Source organism: Bos mutus, chromosome 1, assembly GCF_027580195.1.
Source record: "Bos mutus isolate GX-2022 chromosome 1, NWIPB_WYAK_1.1, whole genome shotgun sequence".
NCBI lineage: Eukaryota > Metazoa > Chordata > Mammalia > Artiodactyla > Bovidae > Bos > Bos mutus.
Window position 1 is genome coordinate 140,379,890 of NC_091617.1, and position 18,299 is coordinate 140,398,188.

At 42.5% G+C, this 18,299-nt stretch overlaps 1 protein-coding gene across 1 annotated transcript in view; it reads left to right on the forward strand.

The window, feature by feature from the left end:
* Positions 1-18,299, forward strand: part of FAM3B (FAM3 metabolism regulating signaling molecule B) — a 66,198-nt gene that overhangs the window by 26,448 nt on the left and 21,451 nt on the right. Inside the window, exon 3 of the mRNA XM_005893027.2 lies at positions 1,034-1,157. Coding sequence (XP_005893089.1) covers positions 1,034-1,157 — 124 coding nt within the window. The remainder of the gene's footprint in view (positions 1-1,033; positions 1,158-18,299) is intronic.

Sequence of the window (18,299 nt, forward strand, 5' to 3'; positions counted from 1 at the left end):
ACCCCATCCTCCCCAACTGCTGCCCTCTATTGCTGGGCAAGACATCTCTGGGGCCTGCCACCACTGACATAGCAGCCCAGGCAGAAAACCTCAGTGTCTCCAGCTTAAGGGAAAGGAGAGAGGTCAGCCAGGGCCAGAGTGGTGTTGTGGAGGCAATCTGAACGTGGGTTGGAAAAGAGTTTCCAGACACAGAGCATCTCAGAAGGGAGTGAGTTTATAGAGACCAAAGAGCAGAGATAATGTGGGTGCTGCGAGCTAGCAGGCTGATACCTCCAGACAGACCAGGGAGAGCCGACCCCTTTCGTGGATTAGTAGCCAATTTTTATAGCCTCAAAACAAAGAAAATTTGTGCTGGAAGGGTGGCATTAGTTGATTGGTTAGGGTGAGCACTGGAGAGGGCATTTTTGCCTAATATGGAGTCAGGAAGCCTGTTCATGAAGATTAAGGGGTGGCTTTTGGCAACGATGAGGTGACCTTGTTTCTGGGCTCTCCTTCTGGCCTTGGTACAAGGTCTTGCACCTGTGGCCTGGGGGCAGGACTAACAGTAGTCAGGAGTGTGTGTGTGTGTGTGTGTGTGTGTGTGTGTGTGTGTTTTTAGGTATGTAAATTCAGAAGCTGGACAGATGTTCCACAGGCTACTGGTTGGTTCACCATAATACTTAACGATTAAGAGTGATTCCCAACTCCTTTTAAATGGTTCCACCTACTCAGCATCCCCTCCTTTTGCATATTTGGTATTTGAATACAAAAGCAGGTTCAGTTAGCTTCACATCTTCCCAGTTTTCCTCTACCACTACTGGCATGGGAGGCCATTCCCTCCTCTGGGGGATCTTCCCAACCCAGGAATTAAACCGAGGTCTTCTGTGTTGTAGGTGGATTCTTCACCATCTGAGCCACCTGAGAAGCCCTCTACCACTCCTGGGATTTGCCAATACGAAGTCCTGGGACAGACAAACTGCCATTCATAGCCAAGCAGTGGTTTCTCCTGATCAGTACTGTGTGGTGCTAACTGTTACATTCTTGTTTGTTGCAGCCCCAACCCCAAAAAGGCAAAAATGTGACCACTGGTCCCCGTGTCCTGAAGACACCTACGCTTACCGGTTGCTCAGCGGGGGTGGCAGGGACAAATACGCCAAGATCTGCTTTGAGGATGAGATGTAAGTATCAGTGCAAGAAAAGAAAGCCTAGCTCCCCTGCGTGGTTGTTTGCCTTCTCTGAGGCTGAAAAGTGAAAATGAAAGTCGCTCAGTTGTGTCTGACTCTTCCTGACCCTATGGACTCCTCTGTCCATGGGATTCTCTAGGGACGAATACTGGAGTGAGTTGCCATTTCCTTCTCCAGGGGATCTTCTCAACCCAGGGATCGAACCCAGGTCTCCCGCTTTGCAGGCAGAATCTGAAACTGACTAGGCAACAAGTCTGTCCCAGGAGAGAAAGGCATGTCTTGGACTTCAGCCAGAGGCTAGGGGCATCCGAGGGGAGCTGAGAAAGCCTGCTGTGCCCATGGTGGGGTGGGGACACATGGATTGTCTCTCGTGGTTTTATGTGTCACATGTTGAGCTTCCATCTGACAGCAGTCAGCACAAAACTCAGGGCTTTCCAGGCGGCACTAGTGGTAAAGAACCCATCTGTTAATGCAGAAGATGTAAGAGACGTGGGAGTTCAGTGCCTAGGTCAGGAAGATCCCCTGGAGAAGGAAATGGCAACCCACTCCAGTATTCTTGCCTGGAGAATCCCATGGACAGAGGAGCCTGGCAGGCTCCAGTCCATAGCATCAGAGTCAGACATAACTGAAGTGAGTAAGCACGCTTGCACACACACAGCACAAACTTCAGGATATATTTTGCACTCTAGCCGTTCAAAATCAGGGAAACACCAAAACTCAGGACATAGCTGTCCTTGCATTTGGGTTTTGAGTCTCACCCTCCTGAATAGTGTCATCTCTCCCTACAGCCCACACCCCTTGCTCAACTCAGTCCAGGTTCCCTGCAACTGCCTTACCCTTAATAGCCCACTAATCCCTGGCACTTGGAACACTCCTAGCCCAGCGTGTTCCATGACTAGAGCTGCATAACAAAGTACACAGACAGTGCAGCTTAGGCAAGAGACATTCATTCTCTCACACTCTGGAAACCAAATGCCAAGATCAAGGTGTGGGCAGGGCTGGTTCCTTCTGGGGCTGCTAGGGAATGTCTGTCTCAGGCTCTCCCCTTGACTTGCAGATGCCATTTTCACCCTGGGTCTTCACATCACCTTCCCTCCTTGTGTCTTGGTCCCAGATTCCCCTCTTTGAAAGGACACCGTTCATATTGGATTGTTGTTGTTGCTCAGTTGCTAAGTCATGTTCAATTTGTTGTGACCCCATGGACTGCAGCACACCAGGATCCCTGTTCTTCACTATCTCCTGGAGTTTGCTCAAACTCCTGTTCATTAAGTCGGTGATGCCATCCAACTATCTCATCCTCTGCCACCCCCTTCTCCTGCCTTCAATCTTTCCAGGCATCAGGGTCTTCTCCAATGAGTTGATTCTTTGCATGATGTGGCTAAAGTATTAGAGCTTCAGCTTCAGCATCAGTTCTTCCAAAGAATATTCAGGGTTGATTTCCTTTAGGATTGCCTGGTTTGATTTCCTTGCTGTCCAGGGGACTCTCAAGCATCTTCTCCCACACTACAATTTGAAAGCATTAATTCTTCGATGCTCCTCCTTCCTTATGGTCCAAATCTCACATCCATACATGATGATTGCTGGAAAAACTATAGCTTGGACTAGACAGACCTTTGTCAGCAAAATGATGTCTCTACTTTTTAATACACTGTCTAGGTTTGTCATAACTTTTCTTCCAAGGGTCAAGTGTCTTTTAATTTCATGGCTGCAGTCACCGTCCACAGTGATTTTGGAGCTCAAGAAAATAAAATATGTCACTGTTTCCACATTGTCCCCTTATATTTGCCATGAAGTTATAGGACCAGATTCCATGATCTTAGTTTTTTGAATGTTGAGTTTTAAGCCAGCTTTTTCACTCTCCTCTTTCACCCTCATCAAGAGGCTGTTTCATATTGGATTAGGGTCACTCTAAAGAACTTGTTTTAAATGAGTCATCTCCTCAAAGGTCCTGTGTCCAAATGAGGTCACATTCTGAGGTTCTTAGGATTAGTATAACATTTGAACTTTGAGGGAACACAGGGTAACCCACAACACCCAAATTAAGGATGGTTTGGGTGATTAAGTGATTACTGCAGATAAAAGAAACTGAGTGCTCCTAACCCTGAGTAGGAGGTCATTTGGAATCATCCCACCAATTCCCCCAAAGCCAGGCCAACCCTCCCTTCTTTGTTAGTTACTTGTTGCCTAGAGCACTTGGCTCATTCACATTTTCCTCCCTCCATCTCAGTCACTTGTCTCTGCACACACCTCATCCACCAGGGAGTGGGCAGCATGCTCAGAGAGGGGGTCAGATTCAGTTCCACATGCCTTACTTGGTCCTGGCATATCCTTTGTTCAGTATTTATGAGTTGGGTAGAAATAGCCCCTCTATGGGTCCATCCCTTCTCCAAGCCCCATTCACTCTGCCAGACAGTTTATTGACAAACGTTCATCCACCAATGAACCCCCGGGGGTGAGGCACTCAGTGGAGGGACCCTGACATGGAACATGTGGCTCCTGCCCAAGAAGCTGACATCACAGTTCAGGGTTCGCCACCTCAACCCCATGGCCACAAGGGCCTGCTGGTTCTGTGTGGTGGGGGCCTCACTGGGCATTGCAGGCTTGGCAATTCCCCAGGCCTCCACCCACTGGATGCCATAGAGCCTTCCCCCCTCCCTCTGGCTATGACAACAGCACTCATCCCAGATATTGTCACATGTCCCCAGGGTGGCATAATCCTACTCCCCACCCCATTAAGAACCACTGGTATGGAGAGAACAAGTTGGCAGAGGAGTAGGTGGACGTGGAGTACATCTCTCTCCACAGATACATCAGGAATACACCTTCAGACACAGAAGTGCATGTGGAACACCAGCTGAGAGCCAACAGGAGTACCTGACCAGTGGAAAAGAATATATAAAACCATGGAAAACTCACTAGCATGAAGGAACTACGGGGAAAAACTGGAGTGTTAGTAGGACTGGACCTCGGCGGGTGGGGGACTGAAGCAGGGGTCCAATCCCCACATCGGGTTAGTTGTCTGAGGCAGAGGAGAGACATTTAGGGCTGAGAGTGAAAAAGCTGATCTGTGGCAGCCTAAATGAAATGAGAATCAGACAGTCCTTGCCACAGCCATACATACCCCGGACAGGGACACAGGTCCTCCGGAAGACACAGCGGCTAGGAGCTGAAGTTTAGGGATTGTGGAGCAATCCCAGGGGGAGGGCTGCTGATGACTATGGAGAGGTGGATTGAGGGGATGTGAGGTAAGAGATTGTGGAGAAAAGATTCCTTTTCCACTGCTCCACTGGGCAGCCATAGGAGCAAGGCGAAACTGCTGAGTCACATGTAGTGGGTGGGGCCATCACCATAGGCTCTCTCTCCCCACATGCCAGCACTGGCAGCTGAACAATAGAGAGGCTGGCCTGTCAAACGCCTGATGCACTGAACTACAGAGCAGGACCCCACTCGGGGTGCTCCTTTAAGTGCCTGATGTGCTGATTTACAGAGTAGGACCCCAGTCAGAGGGGCCCCCTCTGTGTGCCTGAGGCACCAAACAACAGAGAAGGACCTCAGGGAAGGGAGCCCTCTAAGTGTCTGAATGGGCAGAGTTATGGAGAAACACTGGCCAAAGAGGCCTTCTGATCGCCAGCTACAAGAGGCTCGAAAAAAGACTCTGATAGAGCCATAACTCCTGCGGTGGAGGCAGTCTGTGTCCCTGCACACTTGGTGCCGCCAGGGTCGCCTCAAGCCAAGCAGCTGCGCTGCCTTCATGTTCAACTCTCACTGGGGCAGAGCTGCCACAGGCAAAAAAAAGTCTTTCATCCATGTGCGCAGGGTTGCTTCGCTCACGTCTGACTCTTTGTGACCCTGTAGACTGCGGCCTGCCAGGCTTGTCTGTCAGGGAGGGGGTTCTCCAGGCAAGAATACTGGAATGTATTGACCAATACTGGTTGCCATACCCTTCTAGAGCACTGTGTTTCCTGCTGCCCTAGCCGCCAACTCCCCTGAGTTACCTGGTGCTGCCAGAACCCCTGAAACCCAGGCAGCTTCACGACCTCCATACCTGGCCCTCACAGGGGTAAACCCGAGTCCTCCAGGGAAGACTCAGGAGCAAACTTCAGTGGATGACCCACATACAGAGGTGGAAATAAAACCACAATTGAAACCCAGGGGCAGTGTGGCTAAGGAAGACCCAAAACCTTCCCACCAGCTGTACAAGCTGCAGACAAAATCCGCACAATCGACTAGGCAGACTCTGTCTATGAAATATATAAAAGGGCACTGAGAGCTCCCACAGAAGAAAACGCACTAGTTCTGATAGCTGTGGACATTGGAGGCAAGAACACACAGGAGAAGGACCAGATTAGAATCTGAGCTGCCCCCACAGCAGGTACAGAGATCAGCACAGTGTTGGAGGGCATTCTAGGGAGGTGAGGTGGACTGTGACTCCAAGCCAAGGAAAGGACTCTGACAGCAGTGACTCAAGAAAAAGGTTTATTATTCTTATGTTTTCACTTGTTCTGTAGATTTTTTGGATTTTTTCCCCCTTTTATCCCCTCTCTGTTGGAGTTGACGATTTTATCAGCACTATGAAATCTAATTAAGCTTTTGAGCTTGTTTTTTTTTTTCTCAGCCACATTTTCTATTGTTGTTATAAACCTCTGCCTCTATGTTGGGCTTTTGCAGTTCTGTGGAGTTTTCCTTTTTTTTTTTTTTAATTTCATTTTTATTTTCTCTTTTTAAATTTAAAATTTTTTAAACCTGTTATTATTTTTTCTACATTTATACCTTTGTTTGGCTTTCTTACTGTTCTTTTCCCCTTTAAATTAATCTTTAATATATATAAATCTTCTTCATCTACCTCGATTTAACCTTGCATGTCTATTCTTTATTTCTTTCCTTTCCTCTCAACATATTTGTTACTTTTGTTTTCATTGCTTTATTTCCCCCTTGGCACCTTGTTTTAGTTTTGTTTTCCAGTTTGTGCTTTAGTTAGCTTTGTTCTTATAACTGGTAAATATAATTTTTGATTTCTTTGTTCGCTGGGTCAATCTACTGTACTTTATTTTTGTTGGACTGTTTTCTCTTTGCTCATGGGTGTATATGTATATGTGTATATTTCATTTTTTAATTCTCATTTGCCAGTTTTCTAACTGCCATTTGTCTGCAGTTCATCTTTGGTTTCTCATTTTTGGATATTTGTTTTAATCTCACTTAATGCCATAACAAACCACTTGTGGAATCTTCGTTCCTGAAGAGATCAAGCCCTGAGCCTTTGGAGTGGGAGCACTGACTCCAAGACCCTAGACTACCAGAGAACTAACTCTGCTGCTGCTGCTAAGTCGATTCAGTCGTGTCCAACTCTGTGCGACCCCATAGACGGCAGCCCACCAGGCTCCGCCGTCCCTGGGATTCTCCAGGCAAGAACACTGGAGTGGGTTGCCATTTCCTTCTCCAATGCATGAAAGTGAAAAGTGAAAGTGAAGTCGCTCAGTCGTGTCTGACTCTTAGCGACCCCATGGACTGCAGCCTACCAGGCTCCTCCATCCATGGGATTTTCCAGGCAAGAGTACTGGAGTGGGGTGCCATTGCCTTCTCCGGAACTAACTCTAGGGAGTATCAAATACTGAGAACTCACATAAAGGAAACCAGTTGAATACAAGACCTGGCATCACCCAACCACCAGTAGCACCCTGTGCAGGATGCCTCATCTAAACAAAACAAAACAAAAATGCAAACCCAATCATCAACAGACAGGATTACCACCTAACTCAACCTTGACCATCAGAGGAAAAACAAACAAAAACTCAGCACAAATCTCACCCGAAAAGAAGCTTACACAAACCTCTAAGGACCAACCTTAGAGGGCAGAAACCAAAAGGAAGAAAGACTTCAACCTTGAAGCCTGGGAAAGTTCAGTTCAGTCTCTCAGTCGTGTCTGACCGACTCTTTGAGACCCCATGAATTGCAGCACCCCAGGCCTCCCTGTCCATCACCAACTCCCGGAGTTCACTCAAACTCACGTCCATCGAGTCAGTGATGCCATCCAGCCATCTTATCCTCTGTCGTCCCCTTCTCCTCCTGCCCCCAACCCCTCCCAGCATCAGGGTCTTTTCCACTGAGTCAGCTCTTTGCATGAAGTGGCCAAAGTATTGGAGTTTCAGCTTCAACATCAGTCCTTGCAATGAACACCCAGGACTGATCTCCTTTAGTATGGACTGGTTGGATCTCCTTGCAGTCCAAGGGACTCTCAAGAGTCTTCTCCAACACCACAGTTCAAAAGCATCAATTCTTCAGTGCTCAGCTTTCTTTACAGTCCAACTCTCACATCCATACATGACCACTGGAAAAACCATAGCCTTGACTAGATGGACCTTTGTTGGCAAAGTAATATCTCTGCTTTTCAATATGCTATGTAAGTTGGTCATAACTTTCCTTCCAAGGAGTAAGCATCTTTTAATTTCATGGCTGCAATCACCATCTGCAATGATGTTGGAGCCCAAGAAAATGAAGTCTGAAACTGTTTCCACTGTTTCCCCATCTATCTGCTATGAAGTGATGGGACCAGATGCCATGATCTTCGTTTTCTGAATATTGAGCTTTAAGCCAACTTTTTCACTCTCCTCTTTAACTTTCATCAAGAGTCTTTTGGGAAAAGGAGACCTCAAACATAGTAAGTTTAAAAAAAAATAATGAAAAGGCAGAGAAATGCTACACAAATGAAGGAAAAAAACTAGAAACACAGAAGTACAAGTAAATGAAGAGGAAATAAGCAAACTACCTGAAAAATAATTGAGAGTAATGATAGTAAAAAATGATCAAAACCCTTGAAAACAAAATGGAGAAAATGTAAGAACCAATTAACAAAGACCTAGAAGAATTAAAGAATAAATATACAGAGACAAACAACACAATTACTGAAACTAAAAATACTCTAGAAGGAATCAATAGCAGAACATCTGAGGCAAAAGAATGAATCAGTGAGCTGGAAGATAAAATGGTGGAAATAATTTCTGAAGAGAAAAATAAAGTAAAAAGAATGAAAAGAACTGAGGATAGTCTCAGAGACCTCTGGGACAGTATCAAATGCACCAACATTCAAATTATACAGATCCCAGAAGAAGAAGAGAAAAAGAAAGAGTATGATAAAATTTTTTAAGAGATTATAGTTGAAAATTTCCCCAACATGGAAAAGGAAGTAGTCAACCAAGTCCAAGAGGCACAAAGAGTCCCATACAGGATAAACCCAAGGAGAAACATGCTAAGACACATACTAATCAAACTAACAAAGACTAAACACAAAGAAAGAGTATTAAAAGCAACAAGGGAGAAGCCACAAGTAACATACAAGGGAAACCCCATATGCTTAGCAGTTGATCTTTCAGCAGCAACTCTGCAGACCAGAAGGGAATGGCAGGATATAGTTAAAGTACTGAAAGGGAAAAATCTACAACCAAGACTACTGTACCTGTCTAGGATCTCATTCAAAATTGATGGAGAAATAAAAAGCTTTTCAGACAAGCAAAAGTTAAGAGAACTCAGTACCACCAAACCAGCTTTACAACAAATGTTAAAATGGCTTTTATAGTCAAGAAGTACAAGAGAAGAAAAAAAAAAAGATCTACAAAATCAACTGCAAACAATTAAGAAAATGGCAATAGGAACAAATATATCAATAATTACTTTAAATGTAAATGGATTAAATGTTCTAACCAAAAGACACAGACTGGCTGAATGGATACAAAAACAAAACTCATATATATGCTGTCTACAAGAAACCCACTTCAGACCTAAAAAGCACTTATAGACTGAAAGTGAAAGGATGGGAAAATATATTCCATGCAAATGGGAAGCAAAAGAAAGCTGGAATAGCAATCTTCATATCAGACCTTAAAATAAAGATTACAAGAGATAAGAAAGAACACTACATAATGATCAAGGGATCAATCCAAGAGGAAAACATAACAATTGTAAATATTTATGCACCCAACATAGGAGTACCTCAATACATAAGACAAACACTAACAGACATAAAAGGAGAAATTGACAATAACATAACAATAGTAAACTTTAACACCCCACTCACGTGAATGGACAGATCATCAAAACAGAAAATTAATAAGGAAACACAAGTGTTAAATGACACATATGATGAGATGGATCTCATTGATATCTTCAGGACATTCCATCCAAATGCAGAAGAATACACCTTCTTCTCAAGTGCACATGGAATATTCTCCAGGATAGACTACATCTTGGGTCACAAACCAAACCGCAGTAAATTTTAAAAAATTGAAATCGTTTCAAGCATCTTCTCTGACCACAATGCTATGAGACTAGTTATCAATTACAAGAAAAAAGCTGTAAGACACACAAACACATGGAGATTAAACAACATGTCTCTAAATTACCAACAGGTTACTGAAGAAATCAAAAGGGAAATCAAAAATTTTCTAGAAACAAATGACAATGAAAACACGACAGCTCAAAACCTATGGGATGCAGCAAAAGCAGTTCTAAAAGGGAAGTTTATAGCAATACAGTCCTACCTCAAGAAACAAGAAAAGCACCAAATAGACAACCTAACTTTACACCTAAAACAACTGGAAAAAGAAGAAGAACAACAACAACAACAACAACAAAAACACACCAAAATTAGTAGAAGGAAAGAAATCAAAAACTCCAGCGGAAATAAATGAAAAACAAAAGAAAGAAACAGTAGTAAAGATAATAAAACTGAAAGCTGGTTCTTTGGGAAGATAAACAAAATTGACAAACTTTTAGCTAGACTCATCAAGAAAAAAAGAGAGAACAGTCAGATCAACAAAATTAGAAATGAAAAAGGAGAGGTTACAACAGACAATGCAGAAATACAAAGGATTATTAGAGACTATTATAAACAACTATATGGCAATAAAAAGGATAACCTGAAAGAAATGGACAGATTCTTAGAAAAGTTGAATCTTCCAAGACTGAACCAGGAAGAGATAGAAATTATGAATAACTCAATTATAAGCATTGAAATTGAAGCTGTGATCAAAAATCCCCCCAAAAACAAATGCCCAGGACCAGATGGCTTCACAGGAGAATTCTGTCAAACATTTAGAGAAGAGCTAATGCCTATCCTTCTAAAAGTCTTTCAAAAAATGGCAGAGGAAGGGACACTTCCAAACTCATTCTACGAGGCCACCATCACCCTGATACCAAAATCAGACAAAGACAACACAGAAAAAGAAAACTACAGGCCAATATCACTGATGAACATAGATGCAAAAATCCTCAGAAAAATTTTAACAAACAGAATTCAGCAATACATCAAAAAGCTCATACACCATGATCAAGTTGGGTTTAGTCCAGGAATGCAAGGATTCTTCAATATATGCAAATCAATCAGTGTGATACACCATATTAACTAATCGAAAGATAAAAATCATATGATAATCTCAATAGATGCAGAAAAAGCCTTTGACAAAATTCAGCACCCATTTATGATTAAAACTCTTCAAAAAATGGGCATAGAAGGAACCTACCTCAACATAGTAAAGGCCATATATGATAAACCTACAGCAAATATTATTTTCAATGGTGAAAAACTGAAAGCATTCTCCCTAAGATCGAAAACAAGACAAGGATGTTCACTTTCACCACTATTATTCAACGTAGTTGTGAAAGTCCTAGCTGTAACAATCAGAGAAGAAAAGGAAATAAAAGGAGTCTAGATTGGAAAAGAAGTAAAACTCTCACTGTTTCCAGATGACATCAAACTGTACATAGAAAACCTTAAAGATAGTATCAGAAAATTGCTAGAGCTAATCAGTGAATTTAGCAAAGTAGCAGGATACAAAATCAATACACAGAAATCACTTGCATTTTTATATACTAACAATAAAAAATCAGAAAGAGAAATTAAGGAATCAATCCCATTCACCATTGCAACAAAAAAAAATTAAATATCTAGGAATAAACTTACTTAAGGAGACAAAAGAACTGTACACAGAAATTTATAAGACACTAATGAAAGAAATCAAAGATGACATAAACAGATGGAGAGAGATATTCCATGTTCCTGGGTAGGAAGAATCAATATTGTGAAAATGACTGTACTACCAAATGCAATCTACAGATTCAATCTGATCCCTGTCAAATTACCAATAGTATTTTTCACAGAGTTAGAACAAAAAAATTCACAATTCATAGGGAAACACAAAAGACCCTGAATAGCCAAAGCAGTCTTCTTGAGAAAGAAGAATGGAGCTGGAGGAATCATCCTTCCTGACTTCAGATTATACTACAAAGCTACAGTCATCAAGACAGTATGGTACTGGCACAAAAACAGAACTATAGACAAATGGAACAAGACAGAAAGCCCAGAAATAAATTCATGCACCTGTGGGTACCTTATTTTTTTACAAAGGGGGCAAGAATATACAATGGGGCAAAGATAGCCTCTTCAATAAATGGTACTGGAAAAACTGGACAGCTCCATGTAAAAGAATGAAATTAGAACACTTCCTAAAACCATACACAAAGATAAACTCAAAATGGATTAAAGACCTAAATGTTAGACCAGAAACTATAAAACTCTTAGAGGAAAACATAGGAAGAACACTCGATGTCATATATCAAAGCAGGATCCTCGATGACACACCTCCTAAAGTAATGGAAATAAAAACAAAGTAAACAAGTGGGACCTGATTAAACTTAAAAGCTTTTGTGCAACAAAGGAAACTATAAGCAAGGTGAAAAGACAACCCTCAGAATGGCAGAAAATAATAGCAAATGAAACAACTAACAAAGGATTAATTTCCAAAATACACAAGCAGCTCATACAACTCAATACCAGAAACACAAACAACCCAATCAAAAAGTGGGAAAAATACCTAGACAGACATTTCTCCAAAGAAGACATACAGATGGCTAACAAACACATGAAAAGATGTTCAACATCACTCATTATTAGAGAAATGCAAGTCAGAACTACAATGAGATATCACCTCACACCAGTCAGAATGGCCATCATCAAAAAATCTACAAACAATAAATGCTGGAGAGGGTGTAGAGAAAAGGGAACGCTCTTGCACTGTTGGTGGGAATGTAAATTAATACAGCCACTATGGAAGAAGGCACGGAGATTCCTTAAAAAACTAGGAATAAAACCACCATATGACCCAGCAATCCCACTCCTAGGCATATACCCTGAGGAAACCAAAATTGAAAAAGAGACCTGTATCCCATTGTTCATTGAAGCACTATTTACAATAGCTAGAACATGGAAGCCACCTAGATGACCATGGACAGATGAATGGACAAATAAGTTGTGGTACATATACACCATGGAATATTCAGTTTCAGTTCAGTCGCTCAGTGATGTCCGACTCTTTGCAACCCCGTGAACCACAGCACACCAGGCCTCCCTGTCCAACACCAACTCCCAGAGTTTACCCAAACTCATGTCCATTGAGTCGGTGATGCCATCCAATAATCTCATCCTCTGTCGTCCCCTTCTCCCACCCTCAATCTTTCCTAGCATCAGGGACTTTTCAAATGAGCAGCTCTTTGCATCAGGTGGCCAAAGTATGGGAGTTTCAGCTTCAACATCAGTCCTTCCAATGAACACCCAGGACTGATCTCTTTCAGGATGGACTGGTTAGATCTCCTTGCTGTCCAAGGGACTCTCAAGGGTCTTCTCCAACACCACAGTTCAAAAGCATCAGTTCTTTTGTGCTCGGCTTTCTTTATGGTCCAACTCTCACATCCATACATGACTACTGGAAAAACCATAGCCTTGACTAGACGGACCTTTGTTGGTAAAGTAATATCTCTGCTTTTTAATATGCTATCTAGGTTGGTCATAACATTCCTTCCAAGGAGTAAGTGTCTTATAATTTCATGGCTGCAATCACCATCTGCAGTGATTTTGGAGCCCCAAAATAAATTCTGTCTAAGGAAATGGCAACCCACTCCAGTGTTCTTGCCTGGAGAATCCCAGGGACGAATCCCAGAGAATCCCAGGTGGAGCCTGGTGGGCTGCCGTCTATGGGGTCGAACAGAGTCGGACACGACTGAAGCGACTTAGCAGCAGCAGCTGTTTCCACTGTTTCCCCATCTATTTGCCATGAAGTGATGGGACCAGATGTCATGATCTTCGTTTTCTGAATGTTGAGCTTTAAGCCAACTTTTTCACTCTCCTCTTTCACTTTCATCAAGAGGCTCTTTAGTTCTTCACTTTCTGCCATAAGGGTGGTGTCATCTGCATATCTGAGATTATTGATATTTCTTCTGGCATTCTTGATTCCAGCTTGTGCTTCATCCAGCCCAGCGTTTCTTATGATGTACTCTGCATATAAATTAAATAAGCATGATGAAATATACAGCCTTGACGTACTCCTTTTCCTATTTCGAACCAGTGTGTTGTTCCATGTCCAGTTCTAACTATTACTTCCTGACCTGCAGACAGGTTTCTCAAGAGGCAGGTTAGGTGGACTGGTATTCTCATCCCTTTCAGAATTTTTCACAGTTTATTGTGATCCACACAGTCAAAAGCTTTGGCATAGTCAATAAAGCATAAATCGATATTTTTCTGAAACTGTCTTGCTTTTTCGATGATCTAGCGGATGTTGGCAATTTGGTCTCTGGTTCCTCTGCTTTTTCTAAAACCAGCTTGAACAACTGGAAGTTCACGGTTCACGTATTGTGAAGCCTGGCTTGGAGAATTTTGAGCATTACTTTACTAACGTGTGAGATGAGTGCAATTGTGTGGTAGTTTGAGCATTCCTTGACATTGCCTTTCTTTGCGATTGGAATGTAAATTGACTTTTTCCAGTCCTGTGGCCACTGCTGAGTTTTCCAAATTTGCTGGCATATTGAGGGCAGCACTTTCACAGCATCATCTTTCAGGATTTGAAATAGCTCAACTGGAATTCCATCACCTCCACTAGCTCTGTTCGTAGTGATGCTTCCTAAGGCCCACTTGACTTCACATTCCAGGATGTCTGACTCTAGGTGAGTGATCACACCATCGTGATTATCTGGGTCGTGAAGCTCTTTTTTGTACAGTTCTTCTGTGTATTCTTGCCACCTCCTCTTAATATCTTCTGCTTCTGTTAGGTTCATACCATATCTGTTGTTTATTGAGCCCATCTTTGCATGAAATTTTCTCTTGGTACCTCTAATTTTCTTGGAGATCTCTAGTCTTTCCCATTCTATTGTTTTCCTCTATTTCTTTGCATTGATCACTGACGAAGGCTTTCTTGTCTTTCCTTGCTATTCTTTGGAACTCTGCATTCAGATGTTTATATCTTTCCTTTTCTCCTTTGCTTTTCACTTCTCTTCTTTTCACAGCTATTTGTAAGGCCTCCTCAGACAGCCGTTTTGCTTTTTTGCATTTCTTTTCCATGGGGATGGTCTTGATCCCTGTCTCCTGTACAGTGTCACGAACCTCAGTCCATAGTTCATCAGGCACTGTGTCTATCAGATCTAGTCCCTTAAATCTATTTCTCACTTCCGCTGTATAATCATAAGGGATTTGATTTAGGTCATACATGTATGGTCTAGTGGTTTTCCCTGCTTTCTTCAATTTAAGTCTGAATTTGGCAATAAGGAATTCATGATCTGAACCACAGTCATCTCCCGGTCTTGTTTTTGCTGACTGTATAGAGCTTCTCCATCTTTGGCTGCAAAAAATATAATCAATCTGATTTCAGTGTTGACCATCTTGTGTATTACTCAGAATGGATATTACTCAGCCATAAAAAGGAACACATTTGAGCCAGTTCTGTTGAGGTGGATGAACCTAGAACCTGTTATACAGAATGAAGTGAGTCAGAAAGAGAAAGATAAATATCACATTCTGACATATACATACGAAATCTAGAAGAATGATACTGAAGAACTTATTTACAGGGCAGCAACAGAGAACCAGACATAGAGAATAGATTTATGGACATGGGGAGAGGGGAGGAGAGGGTGAGATGTATGGAAATAGTAACATGGAAATTTACAATACCATATATAAAATAGACAGCGGATGGGAATTTGCCGTATGGCTCAAGTAACTCAAACAGGGGCTCTGTCTCAACCTAGGAGGGTGGGATGGGGAGGGAGATGGGAGGGAGGTTCAAAAGGTAAGGGATGTATCCCTATGGCTGATTCATGGTGAGGTTTGACAGAAAACAACAAAATTCTGTAAAGCAATTATCCTTCAATTAAAAAAAAGAAGAAGAACCATTGGTATAGATGGAGAGAACAGAGTTTGCCAATGTCCATGGTAATACTTTCAACAGTACATGAACCGTGAACTTCCAGATGTTCAAACTGGTTTTAGAAAAAGCAGAGGAACCAGAGATCAAATTGCCAACATTCGTTGGATTATCAAAAAAGCAAGAGAGTTCCAGAAAAATATCTATTTTTTCCTTGTTGACTATGCCAAAGCTTCTGACTATGTGGATCACAACAAACTGTGGAAAATTCTAAGATGGGAATACCAGACCACCTGACCTGCCTCTTGAGAAACCTGTCTGCAGGTCAGGAAGTAACAGTCAGAACTGGACATGGAAAAACAGACTGGTTCCAAATAGGAAAAGGAGTATGTCAAGGCTGTATACTGTCACCCTGCTTATTTAACTTATATGCAGAGAGCATCATAAGAAATGCTGGGCTGGATGAAGCACAAGATGGAATCAAGATTGCCTTGAGAAATATCAATAATCTCAGATATGCAGATGACACCACCCTTATGGCAGAAAATGAAGAACTAAAGAGCCTCTTGATGAAAGTGAAAGAAGAGAGTGAAAAAGTTGGCTTAAAGCTCAACATTCAGAAGACTAAGATCGTGGCATCTGGTTCCATCACTTCATGGCAAATAGATAGGAAAACAGTGACAGACTTTATTTTGGGGGATTAAAAATCACTGCAGATGGTGACTGCAGTCATGAAATTAAAAACACTTACTCTCTGGAAGAAAAGCTATGACCAACCTAGAGAGCATATTAAAAAGCAGCGACATTACTTTGCCAACAAAGGTCCGTCTAGTCAAAGCTATAGTTTTTCCAGTAGTAATGTATGGATGTGAGAGTTGGACCATAAAGAAAGCTGAGCACTGAAGAACTGATGCTTTTGAACTGTGGTGTTGGAGAAAACTTTGAGAGTCGCTTGGACAGCAAGGAGATCCAACCAGTCAATCCTAAAGGAAATCAGCCCTGAATATTCATCGGCAGGACTGATGTTGAAGCTGAAACTCCAATACTTTAGCCACCTGATGCAAAGAACTGACTCATTGGAAAAGGCCTTGATGCTGGGAAAAATTGAAGGCGGGAGGAGAAGGGGATGAAAGATGGTTGGATGGCATCACTAACTCAATGGACATGAGTTTGGGTAAACTCCAGGAGTTGGTGATGGACAGGGAGGCTTGGCATGCTGCAGTCCATAGGTCTCAAATAGTTGGACATGACTGAGCAACTGAACCGGACTGAACTGATGGTTATGCTGTATGGTAATTGTGTGAGTCCCTTGGACTGCAAGGAGATCAAACCAGTCAATCCTAAAGAAATCAGTCCTGAATATTCATTGGAAGGACTGATGCTGATGCTGAAGGTAAAGCTCCGATACTTTGGCCACCTGATGGGAAGAACTAACTCACTGGAAAAGACTGATGCTGGAAAAGATCAAAGGCAGGAGGAGAAGGGAACAACAGAGGATGAGATGGTTGGATGGCATCACTGACTCAATGGACATGAATTTGAGCAAGCTCCTGGTGTTGGTGATGGACAGGGAAGCCTGGCGTGCTGCAGTCTATGGGGTTGCAAAGAGTCAGAGTGGACACAACTGAGCAACTGAACTGAACCTAATTGATATAATTTCAGAGGTGATGGCCTAATGAACAGAATTGTCATGAGATAGGTTGAAAACTTAGCAGGATCCCTTGGAAAGGAAGAGGTAGGAAGACCTGGGAGGACTGGGCACAGGGGGTCAGGTTGCTTATCTAGAATCACATCATCAGAAGGGGGTTAGTCAGGCTCAGACCCCAGAGCCTAGGAGTCGCCCTGCTCCACAGTTCCGGACACCTTCTCCAGACCATGACATAGGAGTATATCATCCTACCTGGTACACACCACCTCACTTAAACACTAACTTCATATGACTCCCTCTGAGGTAGTTACCATTATGATTCCCATGATACTGACAAGAAAACCAGTCACAGAGAGGTGAGAGGTTCAATCACCTGCCCCCCCATCACATAGCTGTTAGTGACAGGACCAGGATTCCACCCTGGGGAGCGTAGGATCTGCTGAGTGGACCACCTTGAATCCAGTCAACTAAAGGAACCACTAAATCTTTCTATGAATGTGTAGCACCCAATGATAGCTTGCCTGCTTCCAACAATATTCTAGATGTTTTTCAGAATTCAATGCAGAATAAAGCAGGATAAGCAGAAATAAAAGCAAATTAAAAGGAACAGGAATAAATGCGGCCAGATGCCAAGACATTTGTTTGTGGCTTTAGCATTGTATTTTTCTCGTTACTGACTCCTGGAACAGACAGTTCAGGTTGTAGAGACCTCGTTGTCTTATATAGAAAAGAAGCAGATTTGTGTAGAATGACAAGTATTTTGTTGGTTTTTTTTTTTTTTTTTGCATTTCCTTCAGCCCTACAAATGTCATGGTCTGGGCACCTGCAGGCACTCCTGCCCCGGGAACAGCCCCTCCAGCTGTCAGCAGAGCTCCCTCCTCACTTACATCCCTGCCTCTGATCAGCAAGATTATACCATACTCTCGTTTCCCTGTTTTATCTGCTGCCTTGCCCCAGTAGGTCAGCTCTCTTTCTACTGTACCACACAATTTCTATTCTCTTTTCTTGGGCTTCCCTTCTGACTCAGATGGTAAAGAATCTACCTGCAATGCAGGACACCTGAGTTTGACCTCTGAGTTGGGAAAATCCCCTGGAGAAGGGAACTTGCCCCTTGGGAGCTTAGCTGTCTTCTATTATATCACACAATTCCTGTCCACTTTCCTTACCATTGTTCTGATTAATTCACTATACTGTCATCGTGGTTTGAGCAAAATTCATCCTTTACATGATTATAACTGTGAGCATAAAATTCAGAGACCTTTAATTGATTGGAATATTTTACCAAGTGAGAACCCAACTTCTGGCGAA